Below are 17942 nucleotides of genomic sequence, written 5' to 3'. Positions count from 1 at the left end.
AAGAACTAAATAGACAATTCTACAAGGAAGATATATAGATGGACAACAAGAAAATGAAGAAAATGCTCAACATCCCTGACGATTATGGAAATACAAAACTACCATGAGATACCACCTCACACCAGTCAGATTGGCCATCATTAAGAAGTCCGCAAATAACAATTGCTGGATGGGGTGTGGAGAAAAGGGAACCCTCCTGCACTGTTGGTGGGAATGTAAGCTGGTACAATCACTATTGAGAATAGTATGTAGATACCTCAGAAATCTATACATAGAAGTCCCATATGACCCAGCAGTCCCACTCTTGGGCATATATCCAGACAAATCTTTCCTTAAAAAAAAATCACATGCACCTGCATGTTTTTTGCAGCATTATTCACAGTAGCTGAGGCATGGAAACAACTGAAATATCCATCAACAGACAATTGGATTAGGAAGATGTGGTATATATACACAATGGAATACTACTCAGCCATAAAAAAGAACAAAATAATGCCATTTGCAGCAACATGGATGGAACTAGAGACCCTCATCTTGAGTGAAGAAAGTCAGAAAGAGAAAGACAAATACCATATGGTATCACTGATAACTGTAATGTAATATACAGCACAAATAAACCTTTCCAAAAAAATAAAGTCATGGCTTTGGAGAATACACTTGTGTTTTCCTAGGTGGAGGGGAGGGAGTGGGAGGTATTGGGTGCTTGGGGTTAAATGGATGCAATCTCTTGTTTTTGGAGTGGATTAGCAATGAGATCCTGCTGTTAAGCATTAAGAACTATATCTAGTCACTTATGACGGAGCATGGTAATGAGAGAAAAAGAGAATGTAAGCATGTATGTGTAACTGGGTCACTATGCTATATCGCAGGAAAAAAATGTATTGGAGAAATAGCAATAATAAAAACGTGATAAAAATAAATGTTAATTAATCTTTTTAGTCTCAATTTCTCAGTATTAAAAGATAATAGTATTTATACTATCAAACACTCTTGAGTGTTTATGGGGATAACACATACAAAGGTGCCAAAAATGTAACTTTTATCACTCAGGTACTTAATACGCATTTACTGAAAATTAACATAAATCACCAACTGTGCAACAAGTGTCCATAATCACATCTTTACCAATAATTAACATTTTGATAGGTTCATTCATCAAAATCTTCCTGAATGGGCATACCACTAAAGTCAAATATATTTTCCAAAATTTACATTTAGATATTGAAATACAATACAATGCAGAAAAAAATCATAGGCATTTCAATCTCTAAGAGAAGCATTTGAAAAGCATTCCTTAACTTGGTAGCCATTTAGTATTTCTGATTAATGTTTCTAAACCTATTAAAAGGGGACCTTAATAGACACATTATAAATCAATAAATCAAGGACAGTGCTTGGTGGGTGCATAGTGAGAGATCGGTATATGGTGGGTCCTGATTCATTTATTCATATATTTTAGCTTTTGTCAAAAATTTGTAGCATTTCCTAATGAATCATTGGGTTAGGGATCCAGTGTTGTCACCACTTTGGTGCAGGTTTGATCCCTGGCCTGGAAACTTCTGCATGCCAAAGGCATGACCAAAATATAATTTGCAAGTGATTCTTATTTGTATACTTTTGGTAGGATGTTCTTCCATCCCCCAAATATGTCGAAGTAGGACTGGAGAAAAGATGATTTTTATACCAATGGAAGGAATGGTGTGTACTGACAGGCCCAGACACCACTTGATCAATTCCCATAGAGGCTTGATAGGCTTCCCATGGTCACAGAGCAGGTCCACAAATTTCATAGGTTCCTTAAATGAAGTAAAGAATGGAAAAATGAATATTTTCTCAAAAACTATGGTTAAGACAAAAATATGCAGAGGAATTTTCATAGTAGCACCATTAATAACAGCCCTATAATAATCAACTGATGAAGGGATAAATAAAGCATATAAATACAATAGACTATTTGCAGCCACAAAAAGAAATAAAGTACTGATATATTACTACTGTAAGGATAAAACTTGAAAACTGTAGGGAGTTCCTGTCATGGCTCAGTGGTTAATGAATTTGACTAGGAACCATGAGGTTGCAGGTTTGAACCCTGGCCTTGCTCAGTGGGTTAAGGATCTGGCATTGCTGTGAGCTGTGGTGTAGGTCACAGATGCAGCTCGGATCTGGCATTGCTGTGGCTCTGGCATAGGCCAGCGGCTACAGCTCCAATTAGACCCCTAGCCTGGGAACCTCCATATATCACCAGAGTGGCCCTAGAAAAGGCCAAAAAAAAAGACAAAAAAAAACCTTGGAAAACTATAAGTGAAAGAAGCTAGTTAAACACTACACAATGTTATGGTACCACTTATTGGAAATTTTTAGAATAAACAAATTTGAAGGGACAAAAAATAGATTAGTTATTACTTAAGGCTGGGGGTGGTGGTGGTGAGATTGGAGAGAGTGACTGCTAATAGGTATGGATTTGTTTTAGTGGTGATGAAAATGTTGTAATATTTAATGTGGTGATGGTTGAATTATTCCAATATAGTAAAAATCATTTAGTTTTATGTTTAATTGAGCAGTTTACATAATAATTTGCAATGTAGACTATAATTCATTAAACAGTTCATAATAAATCAACTATAATGCCAAAAACATGGTTGAAAAATAGCCACGTCCTTTTTCCATAGTAAAAGTTTGAAGTACCAACACTATAATCAACCTGGTCTTAGGAGACGGACTATTAGTGAGCAACATGGTGGAGTTATTATGACTACCAACATTGAGTCAGGCATCCAAGGAAGATCAGCTTTGTTCCCCCTTTTGTCTTATTTCAGGTTTTTAATTTCAATACTAGTTTTAACCATACCCATTTTAAGAATTTCTCCAACTTACAGGAGAGTAACTCCTAAAAGTGAATTCAGAATGAACTTTTTGTTACTAATCTTTGATTGAGCTTTAGTTTAATACTCTTATTATACACCTAAATCTCAGAGCTAAAAATCCAAATATCCTCAGCTTGTAGCTTTACATGAGTTTCTTATTCTGAGAGATTTCCAAGGTGCTTATATAAGGAAGTGGGATATTTGCTCTTTAGCATATGTGATTTAGAATTTATTTTCCTTAGAAAATAGAAAGTATAAAGGGATCATGAGGGTTTTTCTGCACTAAAGTGCTACTATACATCAGACACTTTACAAGAACTATTCTCAATCCACAAAACGATTCTGTAAAACAGGTATCAATAGCTTCATTTCACATTCACAGAAGAGTAAAGTGAAGAATAGATACATAACAGCCCTTACACACGCACACACACACACACAAAACAGAGCTAGAAAGTGGCTTTTGATTTGAATTTGGGTCTGTCACAGTCCAACACATACATTCCTATTTAGCCAGCAAATGCATAGAAGTTTAAAAACTTGAAAATAAAATCTCAATCTCCTTGTATTTTCAAATATAACTAATTTCCCTTACAAGTTCACATTTAAAATCCTCAGCAAATTTGAATAAAACATTAGTAAAGTGTATTTCACAAGTACCCATGTCAGCTTCCAATCATAGTACATAAGAACAGGAGGTGTAAATTACATAAGAAAAAAACATCTGACTGTCTCTAAAAATCTTCTGAGGAGGGGAAAATCAGAGAATTGACAGCTGGGGTTATGCAACTACTTTATGCATTTTTTTCCCACTGTACAGCATGGGGAACAAGCTACACATACATGAATACATAATTTTTCCTCCCATTGTTGTGTTGTAATGTAAGTATCTAGACATGGTTCTCGATGCTACACAGCAGGATCTCATTGTAAATCCATTCCAAGAGCAATAGCTTGCATCCATTACCCCAAGCTCCCAATCCCTCCCACTCTCTCCCTCTCCCTCTGGGCATCAACAACTCTGTTCTCCAAGTCAATGTTTTTTCTTTCTGTAGAAATATTCATTTGTGCTGTATATTACATTCCAGTTATAAGTGAAATCATATGGTATTTGTCTTTCTCTTTCTGACTTATGTCACTCAGGATGAGAGTCTCTAGTTCCATCCATGTTGCTGCAAATGGCATTATTTTGGTCCTTTTTATGGCTGAGTAGTATTCCATTGTGTATATATACCACAGCTTCCTAATCCAATCATCTGTCGATGGACATTTGGATTGTTTCCATGTCTTGGCTATTGTGAATAGTGCTGCAATGAACATAGGGGGGCATGTGTCTTTTTTAAGGAAAGTTTTGTCTGGATATATGACCAAGAATGGGATTGCTGTGTCATATGGAGGTTCTATGCATAGATTTCTAAGGAATCTCCATACTGTTCTCCATAGTGGCTGTACCAGCTTACATTCCTGCCACACCCCCTCCAGCACTTGTTATTTGTGGACTTATCAATGATGGCCATTCTGTCTGGTGTGAGGTGGTATCTCATGGTAGTTTTGATTTGCATTTCTCTTATAATCAGCAATGTTGAGCATTTTTTTCATGAGTTTGTTGCCCATTTTTATATATTTCTTAGAGAACGGTCTGTTCAGGTCTTTTTCCCATTTTTCCTTTGGTTGGTTGGTTTTTTTGCTGTTGAGTTGTATAAGTTGCTTGTATATCCTAGAGATTAAGCTCTTGTCCATTGCATCATTTGAAAGGATTTTCTCCCATTCTGTAAGTTGTCTTTTTTTCTTTTGGGTTTCCTTTGCTGAGCAAAAGCTTTTCAGTTTGATGAGGTCCCATGGGTCTATTTTTGCTCTTATTTCTGTTGCCTTGGGAGACTGACATGAGAAAATATTCATGAGGTTGATGTCAAAGAGTGTTTTGCCTATGTTCTCTTCCAGGAGTTCAGTGGTGTCATGTCTTACATTTAGGTCTTTCAGCCATTTAGAGTTTATTTTTGTGCATGGTGTGAGGGTGTGTTCTAGCTTCATTGCTTTGCATGCAGCTGTCCAGGTTTCCCAGCAATGCTTGCTGAATAGACTTTCTTTTTCCCATTTTATGTTCTTGCCTCCTTTATCAAAGATTTCTTGCCCATGGGTGTCTGGGTGTATTTCTCCATTCTCTATTCTGTTCCAATTGTCTGTATATCTGTTTGGATACCAGAACCACACTGTTTTGATAACTGTTGCTTTGTACTACTGCCTGAAGTCTGGGAGAGTTATGCCTTCTGCTTAGTTATTGTTTCTTAGGATTGCCTTGGTAATTCTGGGTATTTTGTGGTTCCATATAAAGTTTTGGATTGTTTGTTCTAGTTCTGTGAAAAAAATGTCATGGGTAATTTGGTAGGGATTGCATTGACTCTGTAGATTGCTTTGGGTAGTATGGCCATTTTTACAATATTGATTTTCCCAATCCAGGAACATGGAATATCTTTCCATTTCTTTATATCTTCTTTAATTTCCTTGATTAATGTTTTATAGTTCTCGGCATGTAAGTCCTTTACCTCCTTGGTCAGGTGTATTCCCAGGTATTTGATTTTTTGGGGTGGAATTTTAAAAGTTACTGTATTTTTGTATTCCTTTTCTAATATTTCATTGTTAGTATACAGAAATGCAACTGACTTCTGAATGTTAATCTTAATCCTGCTACTTTACTGAATTTGTTAATTTATTAATCAGTTCAAGTAGTTTTGGGGTTGAGTCCTTAGGGTGTTCTATGTATAGTATCATGTCATCTGCATATGGTGATGGTTTTATCTCTTCCTATTTGGATGCATTTTATTTCATTTGTTTGTCTAATTGCTGTGGCTCGGACTTCCAAATCTATGTTGAATAGCAGTGGTGAGAGTGAGCATCCCTGTCTTGTTCCAGACTTGAGTGAGAAGGCTTTCAATTTTTCTCCATTGAGTATTATATTTGCTGTGGGTTTGTCATAAATTGGCTTTGATTATGTTCAGGAATGTTCCCTCTATACCCACTTTGGCAATATTTTTTATCATAAATGGATGTTGGACTTTCTCAAATGCTTTTTCTGTATCTATTGAGATGATCATATGGTTTTTGACTTTTCTTTTGTTAATGTGGTGTATGATGCTGATTGATTTGCGTATGTTGAACCATCCTTTTGCACCTGGATCAACCCCACCTGGTCATGGTGTATGATCTTTTTCATGTGTTGTTGGATTTGGTCAGCTAAAATTTTGTTGAGAATTTTTGGGCCTATATACATCAAAGACATTGGCTGTATCTTTGTCTGGTTTTGGAATTAGGGTGAGGGTGGCATCATAGCATGTCTTTGGGAGTGTTCCTTCTTTCTCAACCATTTGAAAAAGTTTAAAGAGGAAGGGTATAATATCCTCTTTGTATGTTTGGTAGAATTTGCCTATGAAGCCATCTGATCCTGGACTTTGATTTGTAGGAAGTGTTTTTATGACATATTCAATTTCATTTCCAGTGATCGGTCTATTCAGTTGGTCTGTTTCTTCTTGATTCAGTTTTTGCAGGCTCTAAGTCTCTAGGAAGTTGTCCCTTTCTTCCATTGTCAAATATGTTGGCATAAAATTGTTCATAGTATTCTCACGTGGTTTTTTGTATTTCTGCAGTAACTGTTGTGATTTATCCTTTTTAATTTCTAATTTTGTTCATTTGGGTTCTTTCTCTCCTCTTCTTAGGTTGTCAATTTTGTTTACCTTTTCAAAGAACCAGTTCTTGGTTTTATTAATTTTCTCTATTGTTTTTTGAATCTCTGTTTTTATTGATTTCCTCTTTTATCCTTATAATTTCCTTCCTTCTGCTGACTTTAGGTCTCTTTCGTTCTTCTTTTTCTAATTCATTTAGGTGGTGGGTTAAGTTGTCAATTTGAGATCTTTCTTCTTTTCTGAGAAAGGCCTGCATCGTTATGAATTTCCCTCTGAGCACTGCTTTTGTGATGTCCCCTAGATTTTGAATGGTTGTGCATTCATTATCATTTGTCTCAAAGTAGTTTTTAATTTCCTTCTTGATTTCCTCATTGACCCATTGGTTTTTTAGTAGTATGTTGTTTAGTCTCCATGTAGTAGTTCTTTCCTCATTTCTTTTCCTGTGGTTGATTTCTAGTTTCATACCCTTGTGGTCAGAGAAGATACTTGAAATAATTTTTATGCTTCTAAATTTGTTGAGTTTAGCTTTGTGCCTCAATATGTGATCAATTCTTGAGAATGTTCCATGTGCACTTAAGAAGAATGTGTATTCTGATTTTTTTGGATGTAGTGTCCTGAAGATGTCAATTAAGTCTAACTTTTCTATTGTTTCCTTTAGGATCTCTGTTGCTTTATTGGTTTTCTGTCTAGAGGATCTGTCCATTGATGTGAGTGGGGTGTTAAAGTCTCCTACTATGATTGTATTCCCATCAATTTGTTCCATTATATCTGTTAATATTTGTTGTATATATCTGGGCACTCCTACATTTAGGGCATAAATGTTGATGATAGTAATATCCTCTTCTTGAATGGATCCCTTAATCATTAAATATTGTCCTTTATGTTCTTCTTTATGGGTTTTGTTTCAAAGTGCCTTTTGTCTGATATGAGTATTGCAACTCCTGCTTTCCTCTCTGGTCCATTGGCATGAAATATTTTTTCCTACCCCCTCACTTTCAATCTATATGTGTCCTTTGCGCTAAGGTGAGTTTCTTGTAGGCAGCAGATTGAAGGTTTTTGCTTTTTTATCCAATCAGCCACTCTGTCTTTTGATTGGAGCATTCAGTCCATTGACATTTAAGGTGATAATTGACAGATTTTTTTATTGCCATTTTAAACCTGATGTTCCAGTTGATTCTATGATTCTCCATTCTTCCTTTCTTTCTTTCTTTTTTTTTTGTTGGATGGTCTCCAATTATTTTCTGCTTGAGTGTACTTTATGCTTTATTAAAACCTAAATGCTCTGATATTCCACATTTTCCATAACAGAATAAACCTCATATCCTTGTTCCTTTAACCATCGTGATATCTCATCTGCCTGGAACACTTCTTTACCTTGTTGAAACTTCCAAATTATTCATATATTGGGGTATAGCAACTCCTCAATCAGGACACCTTCACTGAATTACATATGATGAAACCACTCTCTGTGATCCTACAAAATGTTTGCAGTCTACAAATCATGTAGCCATTTATTATTTAACTCTGTCTATTATTTCTCTCATGAAGTTTGCTTCTCCATACTTAAAATGAATGACCCACAATAGAAGCCCAATACATTTTTATTTAAAAAGTAAACATACCTTCCCATCTTGTCCCGTTGCTGACATCATTGTGACCCACAATTGGAAAGAATACTTCATTTGCTTCAGTTTAACATGTTGGACTGTAACTCCTAACGTAGTTTCCAGGTGAGCTACCACCTTAGAAAATGAAGATATAAATATAGACAAACATGATTAGAAAAAGAAATACCATTTGAGGGTGATTCAGCAAGATGGCAAACAAGCTACAGGTCCTCATTCCTTCATAGAAACACCAACGTACAGACCAAAGTAATTTTGTGACTCATGGAAACCAAATAAGAAGCCACAGAAACAAACAAACAGAAATACCTATACAGGAAAACCCACATTCAAAACTTGGAAATCTCATGCTACCTATGCTGACCTTTTCCCTATACCCTTCTTAGCCCCATGCAGAGAGATTGGGTGGAAGCCACCTAACAACTTTCTCCTTTGGAGTGGGCAGAAAAACTGGTATTTGCAGAGTTGTTATTAGTAGAGAGGCAGTCTGGGGGACTGATGTGTCTCCTGCCTGATGCTGGCAATGGATGAGAATCCAGGAAAAGTTTGGATATTAAGTTTGCAAGTTTCTAAAAGCAGTGCTTGGAACTGTAGCATGAGAGAGTTGTGGAGTTACGAAATACTTGTGGATTCCAGAATAGAAGATATTATAGGCAGAGAAATAAAATAAAATAAAGCCTTGAAAAGAAGCAAGAATAAGACAATTAAGGACATTAAGACATTGAATAGGGAAATAAGGATTCCACTCTTGGAGTGTACACACAAGGTTTCTCTCTCTCTCTCTCTCTCTCTCTATATATATATATAGAGAGAGATCTCTCTCTCTCTCTCTATATATATATATATATATATATAGAGAGAGAGAGGGAGAGGGAGAGGGAGAGAGCAAGAGAGTAAAATTCTTTGAAATTGTTTTTAAGTATGCAGGCCCCATAAGGACACATCTACAAAAATCTTTTGAGTCATCACTATTTAGGGTCACTGAATTTAGTATAACTAGTAAAGGACTTCCTCTGTACAAATCAGTATATAAACACTAGGATGAATATTATTTCATACACAGTTTTAAAAAATGATTACATCACAAATAAACAAAGAAACATAAACCATTAAAGGAACAAAATAAATCTCCAGATACAAAACCATAAAGAAAATAAGATCTCTAAATTATTTGACAAAGATTTTTAAAACAATTCTGCAATGAATTAAAGGATAACATAGACAAACATTACCCAGGAAAATAAACAAACAGATATAGGTATTCCAAATAAAATGCCAAAGCATAAGTACTTGAGTTCACCTCTCACAAAAACACCAAAACCTCAACTAACTGCTGAACAACCATCAACCAAATAGACTGTAGTGAGCAAAAAATATATCCTACACACAGAGGCAAAAGAGAAGGCACAATAAGATGGTAGGAAGGTCACTTTTGCAATAGAAGTAATCCCATACCCACCAGTTGAACAACCCATAAACTGGAGAATAACTATATCACAGAGGCTCTCCAACAGGAGTGAGAATTCCAAATCCCACATCAGGTACCCCATAGGGATGGAATTTGGATGAGGAGCCCCAGAGCATTTGGTGTTGAAGGACAATGGGGCTTGAGTACAAGATATCAAAAAGAATAGGGAAATAAGAATTCCACTCTTGGAGTGTACACACAAGGTTTCATGTGCACTGGGGCAAAGAGTAATGCAGGGACTCCATAAATCTGGGCCAGACACACCTGTAGGTCTTGGAGAGTCTCAGGAAATCAGGGTTTGGCTGTGGCTCCCTGAGGGGGCATGGAATTGGAGACAGAGGTACCAGGGAATAATATGGGTGGCTTCCCCTCGTGGCTGCCATCTTGGAAAAATCTGGCTCTACTCAAAAACATCCTGCAGGCACCAGTGTTTCAAAGCCACAGGCCAAACAAAGAGGGTGGGAACACAGCCCTATCCATCAGAAGACAGGCTGCCTAAAGCCCTCCCAGGCACACAGTCACCTCTAAGCACACCCAGTGTCACAGCCCCACACACCAGAGGGACAAGACTCAGCTCTACCCACCAGTGAACAGGCACCAGCCCCTCACTCCAGGAAACCTGCACAAACCCCTGAACTAACACTAGAGGTTGGAGTAGAAATACTCATAACATAATAAATAGGCTTTAAAATAAAGATGGTTACAAGAGACAAAGAAGAATATTACATAATGATCAAAGGATCAACACAAGGAGAAGAAATAACAATTGGAAATATATATGCACAAAACATAGGAACACCACAATATATAAGGCAACTGCTAATAGCCATAAAAGGAGAAATCAACAACAACAATAATAGTGAGGGACTTTAATACCCACACACATGGATGGCTTATTCTCTAGATTAGATCACATTCTGGGATACAAAACAAGCATCAGTAAATTTAAGAAAATTGAAACCACATCATGCATCTTTTCAGAGCTAGAGGTGGTAAGAGTAGAGAAACTATAAGAAAAAAAACTGAAAAAAAGACCCAAATGCAGATTAAACAATGTGCTAGTAAACAACCAATGGCTCACTGAAGAAATCAAAGAGGAAATCATCAAATACCTAGAGATGAATGAAAGTAAAAACACAATTATCTGAAACCTATGTGATACATAAAAGCAGTTCAAAGCGGGAAGTTTATAGCAATATAAGCCTCTCTCAGAAAACAAGAAAATTCAAATAAACAACCTAACCTTACACCTAAAACAGCTAGAAAGAGAATAACAAAAACATAATAATGTGAGAAAAAAGAATGTATACCTGTATGTGTAACTGGGTGATACCATGCTGTACTATAGGAAAAAAGAAATTGTAATGGGGAAATAACAATTTAAAAAGAAAAAATATATTATGTAATTTAAAAAAGAATAAAAAATCAAAACAAACAAACAGGGAACTGTGTGATTGGGTCACTTGGCTGTACAACAGAAATTTAAGAAATATTCTAAATCAACTATAATAAAAAATCAATGAAACTAAAAGCTGGATTTTGAAAAGATCAAGAAAAATTGATGAATTCTTAGCCAGACTAATCAAGAAAACCAGGGAGAAGGCTCGAATCAATAAAATTAGAATAGCAAAAGGAGAAGTTACAACTATACACTGCAGAAATACAAAGGACTATAAGAGACTACTACAAGCAACTATACACCAATAAAATGGGCAACCTAGAGGAAATAGACAAATTCTCTGAAAGGTAAAATCTTCTAGGAATTAACCAGGAAGAAATACAAAGTATGAATAGATCAATCAAGGAAGTGAAATTGAAACTATGATTAAAATATTTCCAATGAAAGTCCAAGACAGGATGATTTCACAGGCAAACTCTCAAAAACATTTAGAGAAGATTTAACACCTATCATGAAATTCTTCCAAAAATTGCAGAAGAAGGTATACTTCTAAACACATTCTATGAGGGTACAATCAATCAGATGCCAGAATTAGACAGATACCAAAAAAAAAATTACATACCAACATCACTCATGAACATAGATGCAAAAATCCTCACCAAAATGCCAGCAAACTGAATCCAACAATATATTAAAAGGACCATACACCATGATCAAGTGGGATTTAGCCCAGGGATGCAAGGATTTTTCGATATCCACAAAAATCAGTGTGGTAAACCACATTAACAAATTGAAATAACAAACCATATGATAATCTCAATAGATGCAGAAAAAGCTTTTGACAAAATTCAAAAATCATTTATGAAAAAAAAAAACCACAGAAAGTAGATTTTGAGGGCACTAACCTCAAAATAATAAACACCATATATGATAAGCCCATGGGTAAGATCTTTCTCAGTGGTGAAAAGCTGAAAGAATTTCTGCTAATATCAGGAACATGACAAGGATGTCCACTCTCACCACTTTTACTCAACATAGTTTTGGAAGACCTAGTTATGACAATCAGAAAATAAAAGGAAATACAAGAAATCCAAATAGGAAAAGAAGTAAATTGTCACTCTTTGCAGATTACACAATTCTATATATAGAAATTCTTAAGATGCAATCAGAAAACTACTAGAACTCAACAATGATTTTGGTAACATTGCTGGATACAAAATTATTACACAGAAATCTCTTGCATTCTTAAGAGTAACAGCAAAAATATCAAAAAGAGAAATTAAGGAAACAATCCCATTTACCATGACATCAAAAAGAAATTGAGTTTGAGGAGCAAAAATAAATAATAAATAAAAAAGAAAAGATACAAAGTGATTTTTAGGATACATTCAAGTAGAATAATTTCCACATTATGGAAGTCCCACGAAATGATACAAAATGGGGGTAGATACATTATTTGAAAAAATATTGACTTTAAATATCCCAAATTTGAAGAAATAAATGGATATACAAATACAAAAGTTTCAACAATATCAAAATAGTGTGAAATCAAAAAGACTTACAGTGAGGTATATTTTTATTATACTCAAAAATCAAACACAAAAGGTGTATCTTGAAAGTAACAAGAGAAAATTGACATGTCATATACACGGCCCCTTTGTAAGATAATTTTTTTCTCATCAGATTTTAAATAGCTAAAAGAAAATACAACTGTGAAACAAGAAAATGTATGACAAAACTGTACTTCAAAAAAGAGAGGGATGGAGTTCCCACAGTGGCTCAACAGGCTTGATGGTGAGTCAGCAGTGGCAGTGATGTGAGTTCAATCCCTGGTCTTGTGTTGCCACAGCTGTGACGTAGATTGCAACTCCAGCTCAGATTCCTGGCTCAGGAACTCTGTGTGTGGTGGGATGGCCAATAAAGGGGAAAAATATGAAAGAGATGAATGACATCAGCATCATGGTAGGGTAAGTCTTTCTCTTCCTGTTTTAAACAGTTTTCCATCCATAACTAAACAAAAAATGCCTCGGAACATTGTACCAAACTACTCAAGAGGGTTCTAGCCACCTTGTATATCTGAAAATCAACAAATGGATCTTAGGTGGTGGCTGTGGATCTGATGGAGTCAGCAAACTTGTCACATTCCAACTCACAGGGATCAGGAAAGAAGAAACTTGTTGAGTAAAACTGGAAAGATACCCATAAGTGTACAATTTTTTCTGGAAGATTTGCCTGCCTAAGGGGAGATTTGAGAATGACATTAGAGAACAGAGAGAGGTAAGTTTTAAAGCAGAGATAAAGAGGAATTTGTAAACATGATACTCCCTCTCCAGGGTGACACTGCAAGTGGCTGGGCTTTTGGCAGCAGCAACAACAACCTCTCAAGTAGATCATATGGAATGAGGCATTCACTCCAATGGAGGAGATGGAAAGTAAAACTGGGGAGTGACTATCGGGCTACCATTGTTGTGTGGGCAATAGCTGGAGAAATCTTTTCCTTGGCGATAGTGTCTGGATTTCTGAGAAAGGATTCCCAAGATTGTGGTTAGGGAGAAGAAAGTAAAGTAAGCAGATAATTTAAAAGGAATGCATTTACTGATTTCTGTGTGAAAATTTCAACAGGAATTATGCTCAAAAACCTCTGAGAGTATCCCTTTTTGGAATCACCCCATTGGGCCCATTGATGTGCTTACAGCTCCAAAGGCAAAATCCACATCACTCCCACTCTCTTGCCAGCCATTAGTGGGTATTCCTGGGTACCTATGGAATAATAAGCTGCAGTAGAAAAACAGGAGAGTGTGAAGGTAATAGGACAAGGCCAGTGATAAAGGTAAAAAACACACACGAGCTATGGAACCACCTTCTGGAATACAAAGGAAAGGTTTCTGATAGCAAGCTTGTGGAACTATAGAAAACAAATATTATAGGGAAAAGCAGTTAGGGAAGTATCTGCTATTCCATTAGTGAAAACAGAGTACATATTTACAAACATTATGGGAAATCAAGGTAATATGATATCATGAAAAGAATATCTAGTTAAAAAATAACTGAACTAGAGACACCAAATATAGTGATCTAACTGATAAAGAATTCAAAGGAGCTGTTATGAGGATTCAATGAGCTGCAAGAAAATGCAGATATACAATTAATAAACTTAGAAATAAAATTAGAGAACAGGAGGAGTTCTTTACCAAGGAGATTTAAACAGTAAAATAAAAGAACCACAAAGAAATTCTAGAGCTGATGATTAATGAGTTAAACAATTTAGACAGGATCCATTACAGGCTAACCAGATGGCATAAAGAACATTGACTTGGAAGATGGGAAAATAGAAATAATTCTGTTAGAGGTGAGAGCAATTAGATTTTGTTTTTTTGTTTGTTTTTTGGCCACACCCACATCATAAGGAAGTTCCCAGGCCTGGGATTGAACCTGTGCCACAGCAGTGACCTAAGTCAAATCTGTGACAGTGTTGTATCCTTAACCCATTAGGGCCCCAGGGAACTTTGAGAAATCAGGTTTTTAGAAAAGGTAAAATACATACATGAACTATAGTTGATCAGAGAGACAAAAGAATAATTATTGCTCCAGAAAGAGAAAGGGAAAAGAGGACACAGAGTTTATTTAAAGAATGAATACATGAGAACTTCCCTAAGTTGGAGAAGCACTTGGAGTTATTATTCCAAGGAGCAAATAAAACACTCTATTATCTCAGTGCAAAAAGACCAATTCAAAGAAATATAAAAAAAGTATAAAAATATCAATGAAAAAGAAATAATCTTAAAGCAGATAGGTAAAAAAGAATGTAACCAAGAAAGGCACCCCCACTAGGGTGTCAGGGGATTTCTCAGAAAAATTTCTACAGACCAGAAAAGAGGTGACATATTAAACACGTTAAAAATCAAAACTTTGCAGACAAGAATACTTTATTCAGCAATGATATGCTCCAGATATGAGGGAGAAACAGAGCCTCTTCTAGACAAAAGTTTATGATGTTCACCATCACTATAGCTGCCTTGCAAGAAATGCTGAAGCAATACACAAGCTGAAATAAAAAATGCGAATCGGAGATATGAAAACTTCTTAGAAAATACAACACTGTGGTGAAAATGACATATAGACAGAATTAAAATTAGAAATGTATAGGAATGATGTATCAAAAATTAAATATGGTATAAAGGTTAAAGGAAAAGATTATTAAACGTAATTATAGCTACTATGATTTGTTAAAGAATATACAGCAAAAATCAATAAACTGTAATAGTATTAAAGAGGAGCTTTTATAGATCAGCAAAGTTAAGCTGATATCAGCAAAAAATGGACTGTCTTATCAGAGATGGATGAATCCTCATGATAACTACAAAGCAAATATCTTAGATTTATATAAAGTAAAAAAGGAGGCATACCACCATAGAGAAACACCGATTTACAAAAGTAAAGAGAAAGAGAGAAATAGAAACATTGGAGATACAAAACAACCAGGAAGTGAACAATAATATGACATTAGTAAGTCCTTACACACTTGTAATTACTCTAAATGTAAATGGAGTGAATTTTCTGATACAAATGCATGAAGTTGTGTGAATAAAAAAAATTGAAACCTAAATGCATGCTGGCAATAGGAGACTCAGTTGTAAAGACACAAATAATCTCAATGTAAAAAGAGAAGAATTTATACCTTGGAAGAAGAAACAAAAATAAAGTGGAGCTAAACATATTTATAGCAGACAAAATTGACTTTAAGTGAAAATGGCTTAAAGAAGTTTAGACACAAAGAAGTTCATTACATAATAAAAAGTTATCAATATATGAAGAACATGAAACAATCATAAGTAAATATTCACACCAATACTGTAACAGTTAAATATAGTAGGAAATATAACAGATATTAGAGAATGGAGAAATATACAGCCATTCAACAATATTCGGTGGCTTCAATAGTCTAATGTAAAAAGGCATTGGAAATATTGGAATTGAAACATAGTATATGCAAAAGTGATTTAACGTAACATATGAGAACATTCCATCCAATTGCAGCAGAGAGCACAGTCTTCCCAAGTATATATGGAATATTTTTGAGGATAAATCATATAACACACTATAAAATAGGTCTTAAGAAATTTAAGATTGAAATCATAACTATCTTTTCTAATCACAATATTGTAAGGCTAGAAATAAAACACAGGAAATAAGAGAGCAGAGCTACAAATATGTAGAAACTAAACTACACACTACCGAATAAATAATACATCAATAAAAAAGGCAAATAAAAGATTAACCTGAAACATATGAAAATGGAAATATCATATAAAATCCTGTGGGATAAGAGGGGTGTGGCTAAGAAGGCAGAGTAGAAGGACTCTGAGCTCAATTCCTCTCAGATGTATAAAAATTCAAATGGCAGAGTTCCCAAGTTTCTAATGAATATTTGGAAAATATAAAATGGAATTAAATAATACAAGAACAGAAATGAAAAATACACTAGAATGAATCAGTACTAGAATAAATGAGGCAGAACAGACCAGTGTGCTGGAAATTACTACTCCTGAAGAGAAAAAAGAAAAACAGAATGAAGAAATGAGGACAGTTTAAGAGACATGTTAGACAACATCAAGTATGCTAACATTCATGTTATAAAAGCCCCAGAAGGAGAAGAAAGAGATAAAAGGCCTGAGAAAATATTTGTAGAGATGATAGCTGAAAATATCCCCAAAGTGGGAAAAGAAATACTCACCAAAGTCCAGGAAGCACATAGAGTCCTGTACAGAATTAATCCACAAAAGAACATGCCAAAACAAATTGTAATAAAATGAGAAAAATTAAAGGGAGGATGTTAAAAGCATCAAGGAAAAAACAAACAAACAAAATGCATGGGACTAACGTAAGGGTATCAGCTGATTTTTCAGCAGAATCTATGCAGGCCAGATGGGAGTATGACATGATATACTCAAAGTGATGAAAGAGAAAAACCCATAACAAAGAATACTCTATGCAGCAAGGCTCTCATTCAAATTTGATGGAGAAATCAAGTGCTCTAGACAAACAAAAATAAAAGAATTCAGAACCACAAAACCATCTTTACAACAAATTCTAAAGAAAGTTGAATTTATTGAAGAAATCAAATTCTAAAAGAAACTGAATTCAATGAAGAAATCTAAGTGGAAAAATACCTAGAGGCATATTAAAATGAAAAGATGGTCCGAAACCTATGGCAGGGAGCAAAAGTAGTTATGAGAGGGAAGTTTATAGGGATACAGCCTTTCCTAAGGTGACAAGAAAATGTCAAATAAGCAACCAAAACTTATGAACAAAACAACTAGAGAAAGAAAAACCAAAATACAAACTTAGAAAAAGCCAAAAAAAAATTGTAAAGATTGCAGCAGAAATAAGTGAAATCAAAACCAAAAACAAAATAGGAGATGGGATGAAGATGGCAGAATAGAAGGAGTAGAGCTCAATTTCTCCCATAAAAACAATAAAATTAAAACCAAATGCTGAACAACCTTCAACCAAATGGACTAGAAACTTTGAAAAAGATATACTACTCCAGAAGACATAGAAGAGGCCACATCAAGAAGTAGGAGGGGCAATTACATGATATAAGCAACCCATGCCTGTGGGGTGGGAAGCCCACAGACTGGAAAGTAACTGTATAACAGAGACTCACCTATAGGAGTGAGAGTTCTGACCCCCACGTCAGGTCCCCATGCCTGGGAATCTGGCATTGAGAGAAAGAATCCCCAGAGCATCTGGCATTGAAGGCCGGTGGGGCTTGTGTGAAAGAGCTCCACAGGACTGGGGAATGGATACCCCATTCTTGAAGGGCACATACAGAATTTCATGTGCACTGTGTCCTAGGGCAAAGCAGAGACTACATAGAAATCTGGGTTGGACCCGACTACAGTTCTT

General features: G+C 35.5%; 1 protein-coding gene across 1 annotated transcript in view; it reads right to left on the bottom strand.

Moving 5' to 3' along the window:
• FAAH2 (fatty acid amide hydrolase 2) overlaps positions 1 to 17942 on the bottom strand; it is a 269155-nt gene that overhangs the window by 18574 nt on the left and 232639 nt on the right. Inside the window, exons 8-9 of the mRNA XM_047764203.1 lie at positions 8164 to 8283; positions 1685 to 1796 (exon numbers count right to left, since the gene is read on the bottom strand). Coding sequence (XP_047620159.1) covers positions 1685 to 1796; positions 8164 to 8283 — 232 coding nt within the window. The remainder of the gene's footprint in view (positions 1 to 1684; positions 1797 to 8163; positions 8284 to 17942) is intronic.

This window comes from Phacochoerus africanus, chromosome X (genome assembly GCF_016906955.1).
Source record: "Phacochoerus africanus isolate WHEZ1 chromosome X, ROS_Pafr_v1, whole genome shotgun sequence".
In the NCBI taxonomy this organism is placed as follows: Eukaryota; Metazoa; Chordata; class Mammalia; order Artiodactyla; family Suidae; genus Phacochoerus; species Phacochoerus africanus.
This window is presented reverse-complemented; position numbering and strand designations above follow the sequence as displayed.